Here is a 20,558-nt window from a genome sequence, read left to right on the forward strand (position 1 = left end):
GTATAGGTATAGGTAACAGCTTTGTTGTTCATCAATAAAGTTAATTATCAATATAGCTTTGGTCAGTCTGAAATGTCATAAAGGCCCATTCCAAAACTTAGTATCAATTTTGTGATTGAAAGGGATTATGAGAAAACATTTTTTGTCCAGGAAGTAGAACATCACATCTGTAAGTAAGATCTGTGCAGATCAGCCATGGAGTCTAGCTTCTTGTTAAACTAGCAAAACATTTTCTGTTGATTGATACAAGCATTTGTTTGTGATAGTTTTTAGTAAACTCCCATCATGTAAACTAGGCTTTTATTGTTCTTTATTTATAATGGAAAATAAACTTTCGAGAAAAGATTCAATTATAAAGGAAGCATTCAGATAACCTTGTTTTAAAACCTCTTAGCAATATGTAAGAAATGCACTCAAACTAACCTTTAACTGTGACGGTGAAAGAACATTCATCAGTATTTTGAGATAAATCTCTACATGAACAATTCACTGTTGTTTCTCCCACTGAAAAGTCAGTTTGGTTTGTTGCATTACAATCAGCTTGAATGCCTGTGTCAATGTTGTCAGAACATGCTGGCACAAAATCAACTCTAGCAGTGGTTTCTCCTTTCAGATTAGCAACAGTGGTTATATCATCTGGACAGCTAGCCGTAGGGTCAGTCACATCTGCAAATGTAAAAGAAAATAAGACAAATTCACTAAGAAAGGTATTTAGATGTAATTCTTTTGTAGATTTAGCAATTTGGATTTGATAAGAAATGACACTGCTCATTGTCCAACGCTGAATATTCAACAAATTGATGGTCAGAAAAGCTATAGTATGTCGTCCAAAAACATGTTGACAATAAATGCAGTTGCAAGTGTCAGCCACATAATGTTAAATCTACAAGTAATGATGTTTTTTAAGCCAGAAGAATGTCTAAAACAGGTTAACACTTGACTTTATAATTTTTCATTCAAGGAAGTAAAACATCATGGGTATAGGTATAGGTAACAGCTTTGTTGTTCATCAATAAAGTTAATTATCAATATAGCTTTGGTCAGTCTGAAATGTCATAAAGGCCCATTCCAAAACTTAGTATCAATTTTGTGATTGAAAGGGATTATGAGAAAACATTTTTTGTCCAGGAAGTAGAACATCACATCTGTAAGTAAGATCTGTGCAGATCAGCCATGGAGTCTAGCTTCTTGTTAAACTAGCAAAACATTTTCTGTTGATTGATACAAGCATTTGTTTGTGATAGTTTTTAGTAAACTCCCATCATGTAAACTAGGCTTTTATTGTTCTTTATTTATAATGGAAAATAAACTTTCGAGAAAAGATTCAATTATAAAGGAAGCATTCAGATAACCCTGTTTTAAAACCTCTTAGCAATATGTAAGAAATGCACTCAAACTAACCTTTAACTGTGACGGTGAAAGAACATTCATCAGTATTTTGAGATAAATCTCTACATGAACAATTCACTGTTGTTTCTCCCACTGAAAAGTCAGTTTGGTTTGTTGCATTACAATCAGCTTGCATGCCTGTGTCAATGTTGTCAGAACATGCTGGCACAAAATCAACTCTAGCAGTGGTTTCTCCTTTCAGATTAGCAACAGTGGTTATATCATCTGGACAGCTAGCCGTAGGGTCAGTCACATCTGCAAATGTAAAAGAAAATAAGACAAATTCACTAAGAAAGGTATTTAGATGTAATTCTTTTGTAGATTTAGCAATTTGGATTTGATAAGAAATGACACTGCTCATTGTCCAACGCTGAATATTCAACAAATTGATGGTCAGAAAAGCTATAGTATGTCGTCCAAAAACATGTTGACAATAAATGCAGTTGCAAGTGTCAGCCACATAATGTTAAATCTACAAGTAATGATGTTTTTTAAGCCAGAAGAATGTCTAAAACAGGTTAACACTTGACTTTATAATTTTTCATTCAAGGAAGTAAAACATCATGGGTATAGGTATAGGTAACAGCTTTGTTGTTCATCAATAAAGTTAATTATCAATATAGCTTTGGTCAGTCTGAAATGTCATAAAGGCCCATTCCAAAACTTAGTATCAATTTTGTGATTGAAAGGGATTATGAGAAAACATTTTTTGTCCAGGAAGTAGAACATCACATCTGTAAGTAAGATCTGTGCAGATCAGCCATGGAGTCTAGCTTCTTGTTAAACTAGCAAAACATTTTCTGTTGATTGATACAAGCATTTGTTTGTGATAGTTTTTAGTAAACTCCCATCATGTAAACTAGGCTTTTATTGTTCTTTATTTATAATGGAAAATAAACTTTCGAGAAAAGATTCAATTATAAAGGAAGCATTCAGATAACCTTGTTTTAAAACCTCTTAGCAATATGTAAGAAATGCACTCAAACTAACCTTTAACTGTGACGGTGAAAGAACATTCATCAGTATTTTGAGATAAATCTCTACATGAACAATTCACTGTTGTTTCTCCCACTGAAAAGTCAGTTTGGTTTGTTGCATTACAATCAGCTTGAATGCCTGTGTCAATGTTGTCAGAACATGCTGGCACAAAATCAACTCTAGCAGTGGTTTCTCCTTTCAGATTAGCAACAGTGGTTATATCATCTGGACAGCTAGCCGTAGGGTCAGTCACATCTGCAAATGTAAAAGAAAATAAGACAAATTCACTAAGAAAGGTATTTAGATGTAATTCTTTTGTAGATTTAGCAATTTGGATTTGATAAGAAATGACACTGCTCATTGTCCAACGCTGAATATTCAACAAATTGATGGTCAGAAAAGCTATAGTATGTCGTCCAAAAACATGTTGACAATAAATGCAGTTGCAAGTGTCAGCCACATAATGTTAAATCTACAAGTAATGATGTTTTTTAAGCCAGAAGAATGTCTAAAACAGGTTAACACTTGACTTTATAATTTTTCATTCAAGGAAGTAAAACATCATGGGTATAGGTATAGGTAACAGCTTTGTTGTTCATCAATAAAGTTAATTATCAATATAGCTTTGGTCAGTCTGAAATGTCATAAAGGCCCATTCCAAAACTTAGTATCAATTTTGTGATTGAAAGGGATTATGAGAAAACATTTTTTGTCCAGGAAGTAGAACATCACATCTGTAAGTAAGATCTGTGCAGATCAGCCATGGAGTCTAGCTTCTTGTTAAACTAGCAAAACATTTTCTGTTGATTGATACAAGCATTTGTTTGTGATAGTTTTTAGTAAACTCCCATCATGTAAACTAGGCTTTTATTGTTCTTTATTTATAATGGAAAATAAACTTTCGAGAAAAGATTCAATTATAAAGGAAGCATTCAGATAACCTTGTTTTAAAACCTCTTAGCAATATGTAAGAAATGCACTCAAACTAACCTTTAACTGTGACGGTGAAAGAACATTCATCAGTATTTTGAGATAAATCTCTACATGAACAATTCACTGTTGTTTCTCCCACTGAAAAGTCAGTTTGGTTTGTTGCATTACAATCAGCTTGAATGCCTGTGTCAATGTTGTCAGAACATGCTGGCACAAAATCAACTCTAGCAGTGGTTTCTCCTTTCAGATTAGCAACAGTGGTTATATCATCTGGACAGCTAGCCGCAGGGTCAGTCACATCTGCAAATGTAAAAGAAAATAAGACAAATTCACTAAGAAAGGTACTTAGATGTAATTCTTTTGTAGATTTAGCAATTTGGATTTGATAAGAAATGACACTGCTCATTGTCCAACGCTGAATATTCAACAAATTGATGGTCAGAAAAGCTATAGTATGTCGTCCAAAAACATGTTGACAATAAATGCAGTTGCAAGTGTCAGCCACATAATGTTAAATCTACAAGTAATGATGTTTTTTAAGCCAGAAGAATGTCTAAAACAGGTTAACACTTGACTTTATAATTTTTCATTCAAGGAAGTAAAACATCATGGGTATAGGTATAGGTAACAGCTTTGTTGTTCATCAATAAAGTTAATTATCAATATAGCTTTGGTCAGTCTGAAATGTCATAAAGGCCCATTCCAAAACTTAGTATCAATTTTGTGATTGAAAGGGATTATGAGAAAACATTTTTTGTCCAGGAAGTAGAACATCACATCTGTAAGTAAGATCTGTGCAGATCAGCCATGGAGTCTAGCATCTTGTTAAACTAGCAAAACATTTTCTGTTGATTGATACAAGCATTTGTTTGTGATAGTTTTTAGTAAACTCCCATCATGTAAACTAGGCTTTTATTGTTCTTTATTTATAATGGAAAATAAACTTTCGAGAAAAGATTCAATTATAAAGGAAGCATTCAGATAACCTTGTTTTAAAACCTCTTAGCAATATGTAAGAAATGCACTCAAACTAACCTTTAACTGTGACGGTGAAAGAACATTCATCAGTATTTTGAGATAAATCTCTACATGAACAATTCACTGTTGTTTCTCCCACTGAAAAGTCAGTTTGGTTTGTTGCATTACAATCAGCTTGAATGCCTGTGTCAATGTTGTCAGAACATGCTGGCACAAAATCAACTCTAGCAGTGGTTTCTCCTTTCAGATTAGCAACAGTGGTTATATCATCTGGACAGCTAGCCGCAGGGTCAGTCACATCTGCAAATGTAAAAGAAAATAAGACAAATTCACTAAGAAAGGTACTTAGATGTAATTCTTTTGTAGATTTAGCAATTTGGATTTGATAAGAAATGACACTGCTCATTGTCCAACGCTGAATATTCAACAAATTGATGGTCAGAAAAGCTATAGTATGTCGTCCAAAAACATGTTGACAATAAATGCAGTTGCAAGTGTCAGCCACATAATGTTAAATCTACAAGTAATGATGTTTTTTAAGCCAGAAGAATGTCTAAAACAGGTTAACACTTGACTTTATAATTTTTCATTCAAGGAAGTAAAACATCATGGGCATAGGTATAGGTAACAGCTTTGTTGTTCATCAATAAAGTTAATTATCAATATAGCTTTGGTCAGTCTGAAATGTCATAAAGGCCCATTCCAAAACTTAGTATCAATTTTGTGATTGAAAGGGATTATGAGAAAACATTTTTTGTCCAGGAAGTAGAACATCACATCTGTAAGTAAGATCTGTGCAGATCAGCCATGGAGTCTAGCTTCTTGTTAAACTAGCAAAACATTTTCTGTTGATTGATACAAGCATTTGTTTGTGATAGTTTTTAGTAAACTCCCATCATGTAAACTAGGCTTTTATTGTTCTTTATTTATAATGGAAAATAAACTTTCGAGAAAAGATTCAATTATAAAGGAAGCATTCAGATAACCTTGTTTTAAAACCTCTTAGCAATATGTAAGAAATGCACTCAAACTAACCTTTAACTGTGACGGTGAAAGAACATTCATCAGTATTTTGAGATAAATCTCTACATGAACAATTCACTGTTGTTTCTCCCACTGAAAAGTCAGTTTGGTTTGTTGCATTACAATCAGCTTGAATGCCTGTGTCAATGTTGTCAGAACATGCTGGCACAAAATCAACTCTAGCAGTGGTTTCTCCTTTCAGATTAGCAACAGTGGTTATATCATCTGGACAGCTAGCCGCAGGGTCAGTCACATCTGCAAATGTAAAAGAAAATAAGACAAATTCACTAAGAAAGGTACTTAGATGTAATTCTTTTGTAGATTTAGCAATTTGGATTTGATAAGAAATGACACTGCTCATTGTCCAACGCTGAATATTCAACAAATTGATGGTCAGAAAAGCTATAGTATGTCGTCCAAAAACATGTTGACAATAAATGCAGTTGCAAGTGTCAGCCACATAATGTTAAATCTACAAGTAATGATGTTTTTTAAGCCAGAAGAATGTCTAAAACAGGTTAACACTTGACTTTATAATTTTTCATTCAAGGAAGTAAAACATCATGGGTATAGGTATAGGTAACAGCTTTGTTGTTCATCAATAAAGTTAATTATCAATATAGCTTTGGTCAGTCTGAAATGTCATAAAGGCCCATTCCAAAACTTAGTATCAATTTTGTGATTGAAAGGGATTATGAGAAAACATTTTTTGTCCAGGAAGTAGAACATCACATCTGTAAGTAAGATCTGTGCAGATCAGCCATGGAGTCTAGCATCTTGTTAAACTAGCAAAACATTTTCTGTTGATTGATACAAGCATTTGTTTGTGATAGTTCTTAGTAAACTCCCATCATGTAAACTAGGCTTTTATTGTTCTTTATTTATAATGGAAAATAAACTTTCGAGAAAAGATTCAATTATAAAGGAAGCATTCAGATAACCTTGTTTTAAAACCTCTTAGCAATATGTAAGAAATGCACTCAAACTAACCTTTAACTGTGACGGTGAAAGAACATTCATCAGTATTTTGAGATAAATCTCTACATGAACAATTCACTGTTGTTTCTCCCACTGAAAAGTCAGTTTGGTTTGTTGCATTACAATCAGCTTGAATGCCTGTGTCAATGTTGTCAGAACATGCTGGCACAAAATCAACTCTAGCAGTGGTTTCTCCTTTCAGATTAGCAACAGTGGTTATATCATCTGGACAGCTAGCCGTAGGGTCAGTCACATCTGCAAATGTAAAAGAAAATAAGACAAATTCACTAAGAAAGGTATTTAGATGTAATTCTTTTGTAGATTTAGCAATTTGGATTTGATAAGAAATGACACTGCTCATTGTCCAACGCTGAATATTCAACAAATTGATGGTCAGAAAAGCTATAGTATGTCGTCCAAAAACATGTTGACAATAAATGCAGTTGCAAGTGTCAGCCACATAATGTTAAATCTACAAGTAATGATGTTTTTTAAGCCAGAAGAATGTCTAAAACAGGTTAACACTTGACTTTATAATTTTTCATTCAAGGAAGTAAAACATCATGGGTATAGGTTTAGGTAACAGCTTTGTTGTTCATCAATAAAGTTAATTATCAATATAGCTTTGGTCAGTCTGAAATGTCATAAAGGCCCATTCCAATACTTAGTATCAATTTTGTGTTTTGAAAGGGATCATAAGAACACATTTTTGGTCAAGGATGTAGAACATTACATATGTAGGTAAGATCTGTGCAGATCAGCCATGGAGTCTAGCTTCTTGTTAAACTAGCCAAACATTTTCTGTTGATTGATACAAGCATTTGTTTGTGATAGTTTTTAGTAAACTCCCATCATGTAAACTAGGCTTTTATTGTTGTTTATTTATAATGGAAAATAAACTTTCGAGAAAAGATTCAATTATAAAGGAAGCATTCAGAAACCTTGTTTTAAAACCTCTTAGCAATATGTAAGAAATTCACTCAAACTAACCTTTAACTGTGACGGTGAAAGAACATTCATCAGTATTTTGAGATAAATCTCTACATGAACAATTCACTGTTGTTTCTCCCACTGAAAAGTCAGTTTGGTTTGTTGCATTACAAGCAGCTTGAATGCCTGTGTCACTGTTGTCAGAACATGATGCCACAAAGTTAACTCTTGCAGTGGTTCCATTTTGCAGCCTTGCATCAGTATCTATATCATTTGGACAGCTAGCCGTAGGGTGAGTCACATCTGCAAATATAAAAGAAAATAAGACAAATAAACAAAAAAATGTGTTTAGATGTAATTCTTTTGTAGATGTAACCATCGAGAGGTGATAAGAAGTGACACTGCTCATTGTCCAACGCTTAATATTCAACAAATTGATGGTCAGAAAAGCTATAGTATGTGTCGTCCAAAACATGTTGACAATAGGCGCAGTTGCAAGTGTCAGCCACATATCAAAATATGCCAGTAATGATGTTCTAAGCTGGAAGAATGCTTAAAATTGGTTTTCACCGGTCTTTACAACTTTTCAATCAAGGAAGTAAAACATCATGGGTGTAGGTAACAACTGCTGCTAGTTCAGAAGATCAAACGTTACAATAGCTTTGCTCATTTAAAACTTGATATACCCTCCCTAGTACTGATCATTTACATAGCCAGTCTTAATCCATTCAATATAGTGAAACTATATAGCTGCTTATCAACTCTCACAATTCTGTCTTTCCTTTCATATTCAAAACCACTGAATTCTTGTAAAACGGTACTTTGGGGTCATATCGGGAACTAGAATGTTGCGCAAACATCTTCTTAATTGTGGTGAACGACTGAAGAATCACGGATAAGATCATTGCGTTGCACATCTTATCACTACATTGCATTGTAGTTTGCTCTAATTTGTGTAAACATTCTGATAGTCTGCGATGGTGTCATTGTGCTGTTGTAATGACCTCAGACCAATATCAAAGTCCCCATTGCAAAGCCACAAACATTAATACATAATTAGTACACAATTAATATTCATAGGAGTAACATTAAATCTAATTATTGAAGATGTTAGGCACCAGAAATGAACTAAGTACTTGATAAGTGTGCCTTGCGGTACTTTTTTCTTTTTCACAAGATGAAATGTTGCTCGCCTTAGGATGCTAAAATATTTAAAAGATAGTGCACCGATGAACTATGATTTAAACATTACCTAGTTTCCGGCAGATCCATCTTTCACGTTGACAGTTTCGCGAAGAAGACCCCGAGCCACATCTTTTGTAGTGCCAATTTCTACCAAAGCATACCAAGTTATTGGGCAAATTGTTAATGTTAGCCCCACTTGTAACGATTGCAGAAGATGAAAGAGGCCTATTTTTAGTATCTGTACATCTGTCATTTTTATCTGGTACTGTCGGATTTCCCGTTGAACATTTTAAGCCACCTGCATAATGAAACGTACGTCTTTGGGCATTGTTGCATCCCCGTGATTGACAGGACTGCTCATCTGGGGGAAAGGATATCAAAGTAATTTTAAAATTGGTCTAAAACGTCAAACTGCGTTATGTTGGTACAGACAATTCCACTGGAATGAATTACACTATTAAACTTTGAACTCGGATAAGTTTAAATTATGGGAAGAAAAATCTACTTCAAAATGCCTGCGCAGGTAAATATATAAAGAGTTAGAATGCGTGACATTCTGCTTAGGTTCTTCATCAGTCTCACTCCGTCCATTTTGCTCTATTCATTGTTCAATGGTATAATTTTTCTGTATTTCCATCTGTCTCTTGTAAATGATGTAATGTTAAGTCCCACATGGATAGACAAGTCAGATAATTTAACTTTTGAAAGTAGCGGTAAACACTCTTGTAGTTGCTTTTCTAAGAACTGCAGTTAATTATCTGTGCTTGCAGAGCATTCAAAAGGCAAAGATAGCAATGCCCTCATCTTTAAACTATGTAACACATCATCAAACATGTGTACAATCTCAAGAGATTAATAAAGTAAAGGTTTGTCTACCTGTCTGGCTATGTGGTTTTAATTTATATGAGTCACCTCTTCTAAATGCTGTCATGCAACACAAATGGTGATCTTAATCACCTGATCATACCAAGTGACAACCAGAAAGTAATGAGATTTGGTCAGTCCTTGCCACATTTTATGTAGAATATCTGATGTAAACTGTCCATGCAAGGAAATAACCTAAATAAGGTGAATCCATATGCCAATAATCATAAAAGCTTTACTTTATGATCAACTGTGATTAAAAGGTTTAGAGAACTATATTTTCATCGACCACAAATGAATTTTGGCCGCTAAAAACAATAGCGGATTCATACTGAATAAGGTGAACCCACGTTAAGTGTGAAGTTTACTAAAACTCTAGTGTTTGAGTTACCATGATAGAACTCTTCAGAGATCAGAACTTCAGTCCTGTTGACCAAAAATGACCTAACTTGCTGCTGAACTTACCTGAAGCAGCAATAACCAGCATAGTGAACAGAAATCCAAATTCCTTCCAAAAATTAAGAAAGGCCATGACCTGAAAAAAAGAATGAAATTGATATGGTCAATTATATGAAATTTGAAAGGACCCAGCAAAAGTGTGTCCCTATTGAAAGTCACACTGCATTTGTAATAATAACTCATAAGGCAGACTGTTACTCAGATTGTAGAAACAGAGATACTGGGAAACATTCCTTAAAGGTCAAGGGTCATGATGATCTTTGATTTGCTCTGTGGTGTAGTTCTATCCTTCAATCGCTTCAAATTGGTGAAATAATTCATCAAAGTGCACCAGAATACAAAGTTAGTTGTTCCTTCCTCTCCAGCCTATCTTTCTCTCCGTCTCTCATAGACATTTAATTGAGGAATTCAATGATACTTCTCATAAGATTTTTTTTGATCTAATAGTAGTTGTCACTCCAAGTTATAGCTAATGGAAACTTTTTGCTGTGTGTTTACCAAAAAAGGATGTGTTCTTTATTTTGCTGTTTTAATTTGAATGTAATTTAAATTTTGCAATTTGTTATGTGTGGTATTGGAATTGAATATATGAATCAACCACTACAAATCCAATGAAATAAAAAATTAAAGTAGCAAAACAAATTCCAGCAATGAATGCAAACCTTTACAATGAAAGATATTTAAGTTGCAGCTTTGAATAACCTAGTTCTAAAAAGTGCACAGATTTAAAGATTAACTGACCTGTATGTCAAAACACTAGCCAACTGACAAGTTGATTACCAACATATACTTCAGTTACTTTTGAAGAAATATTTTGCAAACAGAGATGAAAGTCAGAACTGTGTTGGAAACTAACTACCCCTGTCAGAAACTGATCTGAAAATGTAAAGGCCTTTATTTTCTAGAAGTCAGTGTTTAGATTATGAACAATGACCAGGACACCATCTTGTTTGGGAGAAAGCAAATACACATGATACTGTACTAATTTCCATAGATAGCCTAACAGTCACACTAACAGTTAAGCTATGTTAAATGATTCCTGCCAACTATTGATCTTGACGTTAATACCGACTTCTCTAATGGAATACAAGCAGCTTAACAAATATTAACAAATAGCCTAACCGTTAAATCTAGGTTAGTCCTTTGCTAGAATATGTAGTAGTGAGAGTGCCTGCCAGCACCCTAAGTTTGGTATGGTGGCATACTCCAAATAGAGTCTATATCAATCCAACTGAGTCTTTTGCAGGAAAAGTGCCTAAAGCATCAGGAGAACAACTTCCTTGATAAATTATGAAACAAATCTGTTTTTTTGTGTGGATTGGATGTCAGAGTACGCAAATAGACATACATCTGGTGAAAACAATTGGGTTAATTGAGGTATGTTTCGGCCACTTTAGGCCTCTCGTAGTGCAAAAACTTCATGTATCATGCCATGGTCATGATATGGAAAATTGATGTTGCCATGAATGGCTAACTTGTCAGATATCCTACTGATGGGTAGAGTTTAGCTATAGTGAACATTTCTACAATGACTTAGTAAAAACCACATTACTTTTTGTGTGTAAGTCAAAGGGGCAATTTTATCGAGTATTTTCTGGGCCTATCATAGGTATTGAAAAACATGTTAGGCTCTTTCCAGTAGCCTACCCTAGAATATATCAATACGTTCATAACGTTCTTGCAACTTCAGATTTTCCCACCTTGAGAAACGATCAATTTGCTTAATCTCCCAAAGAATATGGAGAATTCTAAAGGTTGCCATGATGAGTTTCTCGTTTCTAGTCGCCAATGTCTTGAATTTGAAAACAGAATGCTAAGTGTAATTAGTTTTTCAAACGAATCTTTGTGCCCAAATTTTAGTGCATGCATGGACAGTACGCGCTTGCGTAATGCGATGTGTTGCTGAAGGCGCCCCTTTATGATAATTGACCTCATTTGTAGTAGTAGTAGTAGTAGTAGTAGTAGTAAGTTGAGTCTCGTCTATCCGGCATGCTAAGTGATTAAACTCCGCCACGTATCATGATCTTGCGCAAGTTTATTGCTTCCTCGAAATTTTTAATATTAATGTCCTTTTTTTAATATTAATGTCCTTTTTTTAATATTAATTGACCTCATTCGTCCTGAGAAAACATGACGCGAGGCGCTCGCGTAATTTTTTTCCCAATAGAGCTCAGTGTAATTATCATTAAGGGGCGTATCTACTGCAAAACATCGTATTACTCATGCATGGACTAAACTTTTCTCGGCGTCAAGATTTGACGTGGCAAAACATTGTTCGTAGTGTATACACAGACATGTACGTAGTGTGTGAAACCATAGTGCGCGTATCTGTATGCATGCCATGGTAAGACACTAGGTCTAGGTACCTGTAACATAAACAGTGTTAAGTACTGAAATGGAGGGAGTTTGAGACCGAGGAAAGCCTAGCTGCATACAGGTAGGCCTAAATGTGCATTAACATAGTTTAACCTTAGCATGACGATTGACCGTTGTCACATTATAAAAAATTTAATCGGCCTTCGATGATGGGGTGTTGCTGCGCTATCGCTACGAAGAAATCTCAATTTGGCAATGACTGCAACGTGCAGGGTCGTGGAAGAGTGTACGTTCTTCTGTTTTGGCTTTACGTGCTTGGCATCTACAGTCGAGAAAACAAAAACAGGCAGAAAAATTTGGATTGGGGTAGGGCGATAGGTTTTAACTCCCAGTAATATATTCCATCTGCCCAGGAGACACGTACTGGTACCAGTTGAAACTAGTCACCAACTTTTTCCTGGGTAGTACTGACAAGTAAGTTAACCCATATTGGGGTTCAAATAAGTCTATCCGCCCCCTTCCTCCACCCGTGTTCTAAACTAGAATTTACAATGTGGCAATGACTGCAACGTGCATCACAATAACTTCCTAGGCAAGTTATAGATCTATTATTTTTTTATTCCATTACTTATTTCTGACGCATAAACATAGGGAGGGGGGGGGCGTTGGGGCGCGCACCCGGGAAAAAAAGGGGAGATAAAAAAGAGAGAAGAAAAAAGGGAAAAAAAAGTGGGAAAAAAGAGGAGGAGGAGAGAAAGGAAGGGAAAAGAAAAAGAAGAAAGAGAGGAAAAGAAGAAAAGGAGGAAGTAGAAGAAACACGCCAAGAAGCTAGGAAGAGAAAAAGGAACAGTGACATAATCACAGCGGGGATCCTTATTGTATACGCAAGGTAGCCAGTGACGGATCGAACATTTCGGAAGGGGCGTGTGCCTCACCCTTACCCTAACCATAACATTGACAACTTCATTTTGACGTTTCCAATTTTTCTCTCTCGCTAATATTTAAATTTTTTTTAGGTCTATCATAACGCGTGTGTATGGACGCCTTAAAAAATTGTACAATTGTGCTATGATACCAACTGTGGCTGCTCTAGAACTCGACCGAGTCGTCGGGGAACATGACGCATTTCGGTATTAGACCAGGATCTATATGCGAACTGCACTAGATCTGTGTCCTTCGTTGATACACAGCCATCCACCGATAACATGTTATACACCCCGACCTGAATGCTAATTGTTACCCCAAACCTAGTACCGTAACTCGTACAATTAATCTTAAAATACATTCCGCATGCGATTGGACAATTGAGCACATCTCCTGTGAATATCATGTAGTGGATCCAAGGGCGTATCATGGGCGGGGGGGGGGGGGGAGGGGACGCATCACTTCTTGAGATTGTTCCCATCTGGATGAATACGCGCTTCCCACAACCGTACATCCAACCCCTCTAATCGCTTCCCGATGAGTTACGAAACTTAATTAAAGACCTTCGCCCGTAGTACAAAGCCCTTGACAAAATCCGGCAAGACACCACTTCATCGATAACAAGTAATCGGGTTGTGTATTATTGACTTCTAGAGGTCGTGTACTGACCTACATGGAGTTTGTTCACTCCCGATTTTGCAATTTCCCAAGATCAGGCCCGAAAAATCTCAAGAAATTCCAAGGACACTGTACTGCATGGATATCTGGCTGCAGCCCCCCCCCCCCCCCGCCTCCTACGCAGATTTCCTTCAACGAAGTTTTATATTAGCCGTTATAACAGGTTTTAATATTGGTACACCAATGAATTAACTGTGTCTGAATTTTCGGAAATTCCCTAACCAACATTCTTCATCATACTTCCTTTTACTCGTGCAATTCTGACAGGTCTGTTCGGGGTTGAAGGAGGTTTTTTCTATATTGGAAAACCATAGATGAAATTTTGTGAAAAATTTTGAGTACGTTTTGAATTAAATTTATTCACGAGAAATTTTTTTCTGAACAAATAATGGGCTTAAAACCTTGAGAAGTTGGGTTGACGGGTATTGTGGGCCGCGACGTAGAATCACTTACAAATGCAATGATCCACAGGAGATGATGTCGAACATGATGTGTGACTCTTGACTATCTTCAAAAAGGTTATGGATGGGGAACAAAAAATATTTGGCTCTCAGGCAAAGTTTACACCTGGTTGGTCCTTTTCAAGCCCGAGAAGTGCCATTTCCGGTGATCTGGTGGGGGGGGGGGGGGGAGAATTAAAACCAGAAATGTTCTTGTGCGCTTTGCGCCATCGCGTAGAAAGTAAACCTTGTTAGACACGCCCCTTTATAATAATGACACCAAACCCTTCTAGGAAAAAGTAATGACGCGAGCCGCTCTGAGTAGTATCTGGTTATGTCTCTGGGCAAATTTTTATGAGACGCGAAATGTTTACACTAACGGCGTGAATATGAAAAAAAAATATGTCAGTAATACTAAATACGTCATTTATATAGCGCTAAATCACAAAAAAGTATCAAAGCGGTTCACAAATGAAACGATAAAAAGAAAATAAATACAGTAAAAACAAATAATAGCCAAATAAAAACAATCCTAACATGCCAAAAACACATAAAAATTCAAAAAAAAAAACACAATAAAATGTTATTAAAAATACAATAGGAGGTGATAAAAAATACAATAGGACGTGATAAAAAAATACAATAGGACGTTATAAAAAATCAAATGGAAGGTTATAAAAGTACAATAACAGAGGTTATGAAAAGGTAATATTACGTAAAATAACTTTTAAGCAAATACGTCTTCAAACGACATTTATATAAATGCAGCATTGGACTAGTCCTGGTGTCTTATGGCAAATCATTCCATAGCTTTGGACAAATGTAACTGATGACTTGTTCGCCAATTTTCTTCCTTTCTGGTGGTACAAGAAGTAAGGATTTTTTAAGAAAAAGAACGTAGCAAGCGCCGGGGTTGGTAAATGGTAAGTAATTCCTGACGATACACTGGCGCTAGATAGTGAACTCAATTTTATAAAACATACATGAGAATACGAAATCTTATCCGCAGAATTGGAGTTATATGGTCAGGTCTCGACGTTCTGGACCGATGCACGCTGCCATATTCTGCACCCGTTGGAGCCTCCTAACCTCATTCTTTGCTACACCACCCAGAAGAGTGCTGCAGTAGCCGATTCTCGAAGTGATGAGGCACTGTATACAGCGATTTTACAATCTTTTGTTGAGCGATATTTTCAAAATTTGCCAGTATTTCTGATGTGATTCGAGCAGGATTTAACTACACTCGATATCTGGTTACTCGTAGTGAGGTGTTGATCACAAAAGGCACAAAGGTTCTCTACAAAAGGTCCCGGTTGTACAAAACTATATCGATGGGGTAACATCCGTCAGTAGTATAATGACGTGGCGACATTATGTTTAATAACTCAGTTTTCTCTTGATTAAGTTGAAGATATTAACTTTAATAACCCCAGTTTGAATATTAGTAGCGTCTTACTAAACTATAGAAATGACAGAGAAATAGTAGTCACGATCCGGTTGATCCCTATATAAATGTAACAAACATGCAAACGTGCATAATACGATGTAAATTTAATTCACGGCACTATTTCAATACGCAATATGGTTTTCTATCATAAAAATAGAACATTTTTAACAAAAAGTTTGTAAAAATTGTAAATCATTTCGATACACTTTCATTATATAATCGACGCATAATAATGGATTTCATTGGCTAATCTGTAAAACCATCGCAACGTGGAAGCCCTTGAAATGGCTGGTAGAGTGCCCGGAGTATACTTGAGACTGATCAATATTTTGTTTAATTAAAACCTATTCGGGCTCGGACGGCGATTCGCGAATACAACAGCCCAGTTTTAACAAATATAACCAATCATGAGACAGTATCTTTTCATGTGACCTAAATGAACATATGTCGTTAGCAGTGAAAATACGTCGTATGTGCTCATCAGTCTTTCATTCGCTCTGTATATTAGTCAGACTATTGGTGTTCCTGACTAACGAAAACGAGGTCACGACGGTCGAGTTGAGTCGGACATGGCAGTGTGTGGCTGTGTCAGTTAGACGTGAACCGTTTTTATCTCAGAACATGATTTTTATACCTTTCTCGATCAATCAAAACAAATCAACCCATACTGGTTTATGGTTAAATTGTTGATTGATATCAGTGGCGTAGCTACGGGGGGCGTGGGGGCGATAGCCCACCCAGTCGCCCCCACTGGGATTTTGGGTGTCGAAAAATAAATTACATGTGCGAAAAATATATCATTAATATATACTAATACAAACAGCCAATCAGTATCTTGTAACCAGTGCGCATTAACTGATCAAATAAGCTAGTAAGCAACACTTTAACCTTATAGAAAGGTGGTTTCCAGGTACTTGAATGCCAAAGAAGATGTTAAAAGTAAAAATGCTGACATCATACACATGTTTCTCACATCATTGCTCGCGTCATTGCCTCGATACCTTGTTACATTTCCAATCGGGTTTTCACTCCTGGGACGTACCCATGATGCTCTTAAAACCGCTAAAAATTTTCAAGAAAAGAGACAACACTATCGCTGAGAACTACCGGCCAACAGTGGCGGAGCGTCCAAACGTTCAGGAGAGCGGATGCCCCCCCCCCACCTGACGGACTCAAATGGACTGCTGGCGCCCTTTTCAGCTTTTTAGCACTTTTTACTTATTCGGGATTATTGACTTTTAAGTTGCACTCTCATCTACCTATCGACATTTGTCACATTTTGTTGGTGTAGTTTACTGACAAAATGCTCTAACGTACGACGGTATTTAATTTCTTGGCACTTAATTCTGTTGTACGAAACTCTTTCCAAGAACTGTACGGGGTTTTCGATCTATTTTTACGAAAACATGAGTACTCACACAGATACCACAGGGATTGTGATGAAGCGCATGTACTTTCAACACCCATATAAACTTCCGACTTGTCACAATTGGCATTGACACATATTTAATCTTCGTTTATCTGCAAATTAGCAAGGCCCGGAAAGGGTCTTTGCCGGCGATCTAGGGAATATCTTTATTAAAAAAAAATCTGCACGCTCCGCGCCAACGTGTGGTGGCGCACCGTTTAGATAGTGTCGAAAGCGCTCCCACAGGCTATTCTCGCCCCCTGAACAATACCCCTAGCTCCGCCACGGCCGGCCGATCAGTCTAACACCCTAATAATATTTCAGACGCAATCTTTGATGTCAGTTTGACATATAGTTTGGTCATTTCAGTATGTTACTTGGCTGAAAGCCCAGTCAATCTTTCTTTATTTTCCACGCACAATTTGCATATTTGTCGAAAAAATGTCAATGCCGGTGTCAAACTCACAAAAGTTTTGTAATGATATTTTAAAGTAATTTACCGGATTGTTATTTTTCCATTTTACTAAACTATTTGATGACCATATCAAAACATGGGATCTCAAAATATAGGACGTTGAGAAAACCTTAGAGCAGCTTAGAAGGCCTAGGAAGTGTCATTTTCAACGATCTTGGAGGCCTTTTTTAGCTAAAAATTTTCGTATGCTGCGCGCCAACCCATGGTGGCGCTTCGCTTAGATAGTAACAAGAAAATGGTGAAGCCCCCCAGGAAATGTTCAAGCCCCCCCAGCTCCCCCACTGAAATAATCCTGATTGCTACGCCACTGATTGATATACAGTTGATTATAACTATATTAATGTGAATTCATTTCCAAGTTTTCACACCCCTTCCCCCGCCACCCCAGCACACCTTCCCAATGATCATCTATTAAATACACTAATCGGAATGTTACATAGCTTGGGTAATGAAACGGTTCCTGGGTAGCATACATAAATTGCTTCAATATTATAAGTGACAACATGCATGTGTTACACCTATAAAACATTACTATGCAGATATAGAAAATTGGAAATAATGTAAGGTTTCAGGCGAAGCAACTCCAAGCTTCATCTTAGTTAAGGATACAGTGATATGTGCGGTGAACAGTTCATTCAACTACCAATCAACTATTGCACCGCGGTAAGGTCACTGTGGAGATGAAACATTTACTTTTCTTTTGATTTCTCCTGATTTTTCTTGGTCAATAAACGTAAGAAGTGTTAATAATCAACATTACAACATTCAAAGCCCAAGCACATTTTACTTGATGTAGTCCTTGCTAGACTTGCTCAAGTTTCCTTTAAGAACAAGATATTTCAACAGGATTAGGATTTTTCATAACATTGGGGGGGGGGGGGTGTAGGAGGGAGGGGTAGGGAGGGGGGGGGGGGGTTGTTCATGACTGTTGTCTATGTCAAATACGACAACTATATATGTTAAGTTTGCTTCTCCTTTATCATCACGAAAAATTGAAATAAATACCTATGTCATAAATAAATATCATACGGAAAAGAGCCTATTTTTTCTCATTCTTTCAATTGTCACTGTCTCTTCATTCTAGCTTATGTTTAATACAAATGACAGCTAATATGAAACTATCACATTTATGCATTGTATGTCTTAGATAAACATGTCTGTACTTATTTTTACGGAACAAAACGTAACAAGTCGATTCGACACGCTCGACTACATTCGTAGCCATGCATACAATCACTTCAAAAACAAAACACAGAAATCTCGATTAAATATGAACACAAATATTATTGTTTCATTGTTACGTATTGTTGGATAATAAAATGAAACTAACCTCTTTGTGAAGGATTTTCTTTTGTCAAGTGAATGAAATAGAACAATACAGGGCGTCAAGACAAAGGAATCACTCCTGGGCTGGATTTCACCCTGTCGTATTCATGGTCTCCAATCCTTATCTCTAAATGTTCCATAGATGATGTTAACAGATGTCTTAAACAAAGTGAACAAGGAAATAAATATTCCCAACGTGTTAGCCAAGAGGATGTAGGTCTGAACAGGAAACAATGATGTTTTTGTAATTGTGTTTGTATTGGGTAAAACAAAAATTTGGTGTACCTACCTTGCAATGTTATCTATTTCCTCGGGGAAGGTAAAAAAGTTAGCCACTTGAAGATAATATACGAAAGATTCTATGCGGCTCCAGGGAACAGTTTGGGGTCTAAAGTATAAAGATGTGATAGAAAGACTGCCAGACTTATATTACAGACAACGAGCTTATTTTAATGGCGTTGCCTATATTGATAAGTTCTGCTATGTTGTGATTTGAAGTGGGTCAATTATATACCTGGTGATAATAATTCATGTATTTCGATATTGACCCTTGCTGATAAGACTGTAGTAAAGCCAATCCGTTGAAGCCAATCTGCAAACACTGATGCTTTACTCGTTAATAACTTCATGGATTTGCGTATAATGGATTCACATGTATAAATCTATAACATGCTTTAGTGCCATTACATATCAGTTATTCACGATTGGCTACACCATTACCGCATAAACGCTATGATGGTGGCCTTCATTCTAGCAACTATCCGAAAAATGTTAAAATATAAAATAAAAGTAGAAGTTCAGCCCTATGCGTGTATGCAAATTAGGCTAGGTTCGACAGATCAACTATCACTCTGTGTTAGGATTAGTCTATAAGTGGTGATGTTTGTTTTGATCAAGGAGTAAATCAACAGGATTTTAACAGTCTGTTTTAACGAATACTATGTACCTTCTTTCCACAAGCCGCTGTTTGCTGTATAAACCCAGCACTAAGGGCTATGAATTGTTGATAGATGGGATGCAATAAACTTGGGATGATTTCCGATTACGTACACAGTATTACTTGGCACTCGTCACTAGCAGTAGGTCTATGGCAAGCCTAATGTGCAACAATTCGAGAATTTCAGTTATTTCGACTGTTACGCTGTATTTTTCTCAGTCTCGCAAAACAGAGTTTTCGAGCAAAATAGCTTTTCGCATCAAATGTGCAATAATTCGATAAACTCAGCTTTATCGAGCAAAAACCGTAGCTTTTCGATAACTGAAACTCAGTTTATGGAGCGCAAAACAGCAGGGTTTGTCGATAACCTCTGTTTATCGAGCGATAAACAGGGTTTTTTAGATAAACTCAGTTTATCGAGAGAAAAGCAACTGTTTATCGTAGAATGTGGCTTTACTTAAGCTTTTTTAATTGGCACCTGATACTCATGGCTCGCACATTAGCTACCATGGGCGGGATTACGGGGGGGGGGGCAAGAGGGGGCATTTGCCCCCCCCCCCACTTTTTCCCAAACCTTAATTTACTTTTTTTGTCGTTTTTGTAGACAAATGTGCACAACCCTAATCGAAATTATTCCCTATCAAATAGGCCTATTTGTTTCGAATCTTAGTCGAATTTGTGTTTAACATCGTAACATGTAGCATGAATAACTGGAGCTGGAGCTAGCACATGGTTCGCAGCACAGGTTCCTGCACGAATCCTGGAGCTAACACACTAGCGATTCAATTCTGCATGTGATGAATCCGCGGCATGTGCTACAGTGCTAGCTTCAGGAATTGATTTTCAACGTTGCTGCTCTACTGAATGCGTTGAATAACTAAATCCAGAGA

The 20,558-nt window shown here is 36.6% G+C and overlaps 3 protein-coding genes across 6 annotated transcripts in view; 1 reads left to right on the top strand and 2 right to left on the bottom strand.

The window, feature by feature from the left end:
- The window catches only part of LOC139966825 (uncharacterized), a 34,689-nt gene extending 33,902 nt beyond the window's left edge, over positions 1-787 (bottom strand). For all 4 annotated transcript variants that reach the window (XM_071970204.1, XM_071970205.1, XM_071970207.1 and 1 more), the window contains exon 1: positions 424-787. In XM_071970204.1, coding sequence (XP_071826305.1) covers positions 424-772 — 349 coding nt within the window. In that variant the 5' untranslated portion in view covers positions 773-787. The remainder of the gene's footprint in view (positions 1-423) is intronic.
- Positions 1-20,558, top strand: part of LOC139966835 (aspartyl aminopeptidase-like) — a 106,759-nt gene that overhangs the window by 80,853 nt on the left and 5,348 nt on the right. The gene's annotated exons all lie outside the window — the stretch shown is intronic.
- On the bottom strand, positions 1,397-19,815 carry LOC139967091 (hyalin-like). Its single transcript, XM_071970810.1, has 11 exons — positions 19,678-19,815; positions 18,736-18,890; positions 9,724-9,793; positions 8,462-8,755; positions 7,270-7,512; positions 6,292-6,534; positions 5,314-5,556; positions 4,336-4,578; positions 3,358-3,600; positions 2,380-2,622; positions 1,397-1,644 (listed from the first exon to the last, which is right to left on the bottom strand). Exons 3-11 carry the CDS (start codon positions 9,788-9,790, stop codon positions 1,397-1,399), a joined length of 2,067 nt encoding a protein of 688 aa, XP_071826911.1. The 5' UTR covers positions 9,791-9,793; positions 18,736-18,890; positions 19,678-19,815.

The sequence above is a fragment of the Apostichopus japonicus genome, chromosome 4 (assembly GCF_037975245.1).
Source record: "Apostichopus japonicus isolate 1M-3 chromosome 4, ASM3797524v1, whole genome shotgun sequence".
NCBI classification, from domain to species: Eukaryota; Metazoa; Echinodermata; class Holothuroidea; order Aspidochirotida; family Stichopodidae; genus Apostichopus; species Apostichopus japonicus.

Excerpts from the sequence above, each read along its gene's own strand:
- LOC139967091 (XM_071970810.1), bottom strand. The coding sequence starts at position 9,790 with ATGGCCTTTCTTAATTTTTGGAAGGAATTTGGATTTCTGTTCACTATG. Across the intron at positions 5,557-6,291 it reads TTTCACCGTCACAGTTAAAG|ATGTGACTGACCCTGCGGCT; the intron begins GTTAGTTTGAGT and ends TTACATTTGCAG. Across the intron at positions 1,645-2,379 it reads TTTCACCGTCACAGTTAAAG|ATGTGACTGACCCTACGGCT; the intron begins GTTAGTTTGAGT and ends TTACATTTGCAG.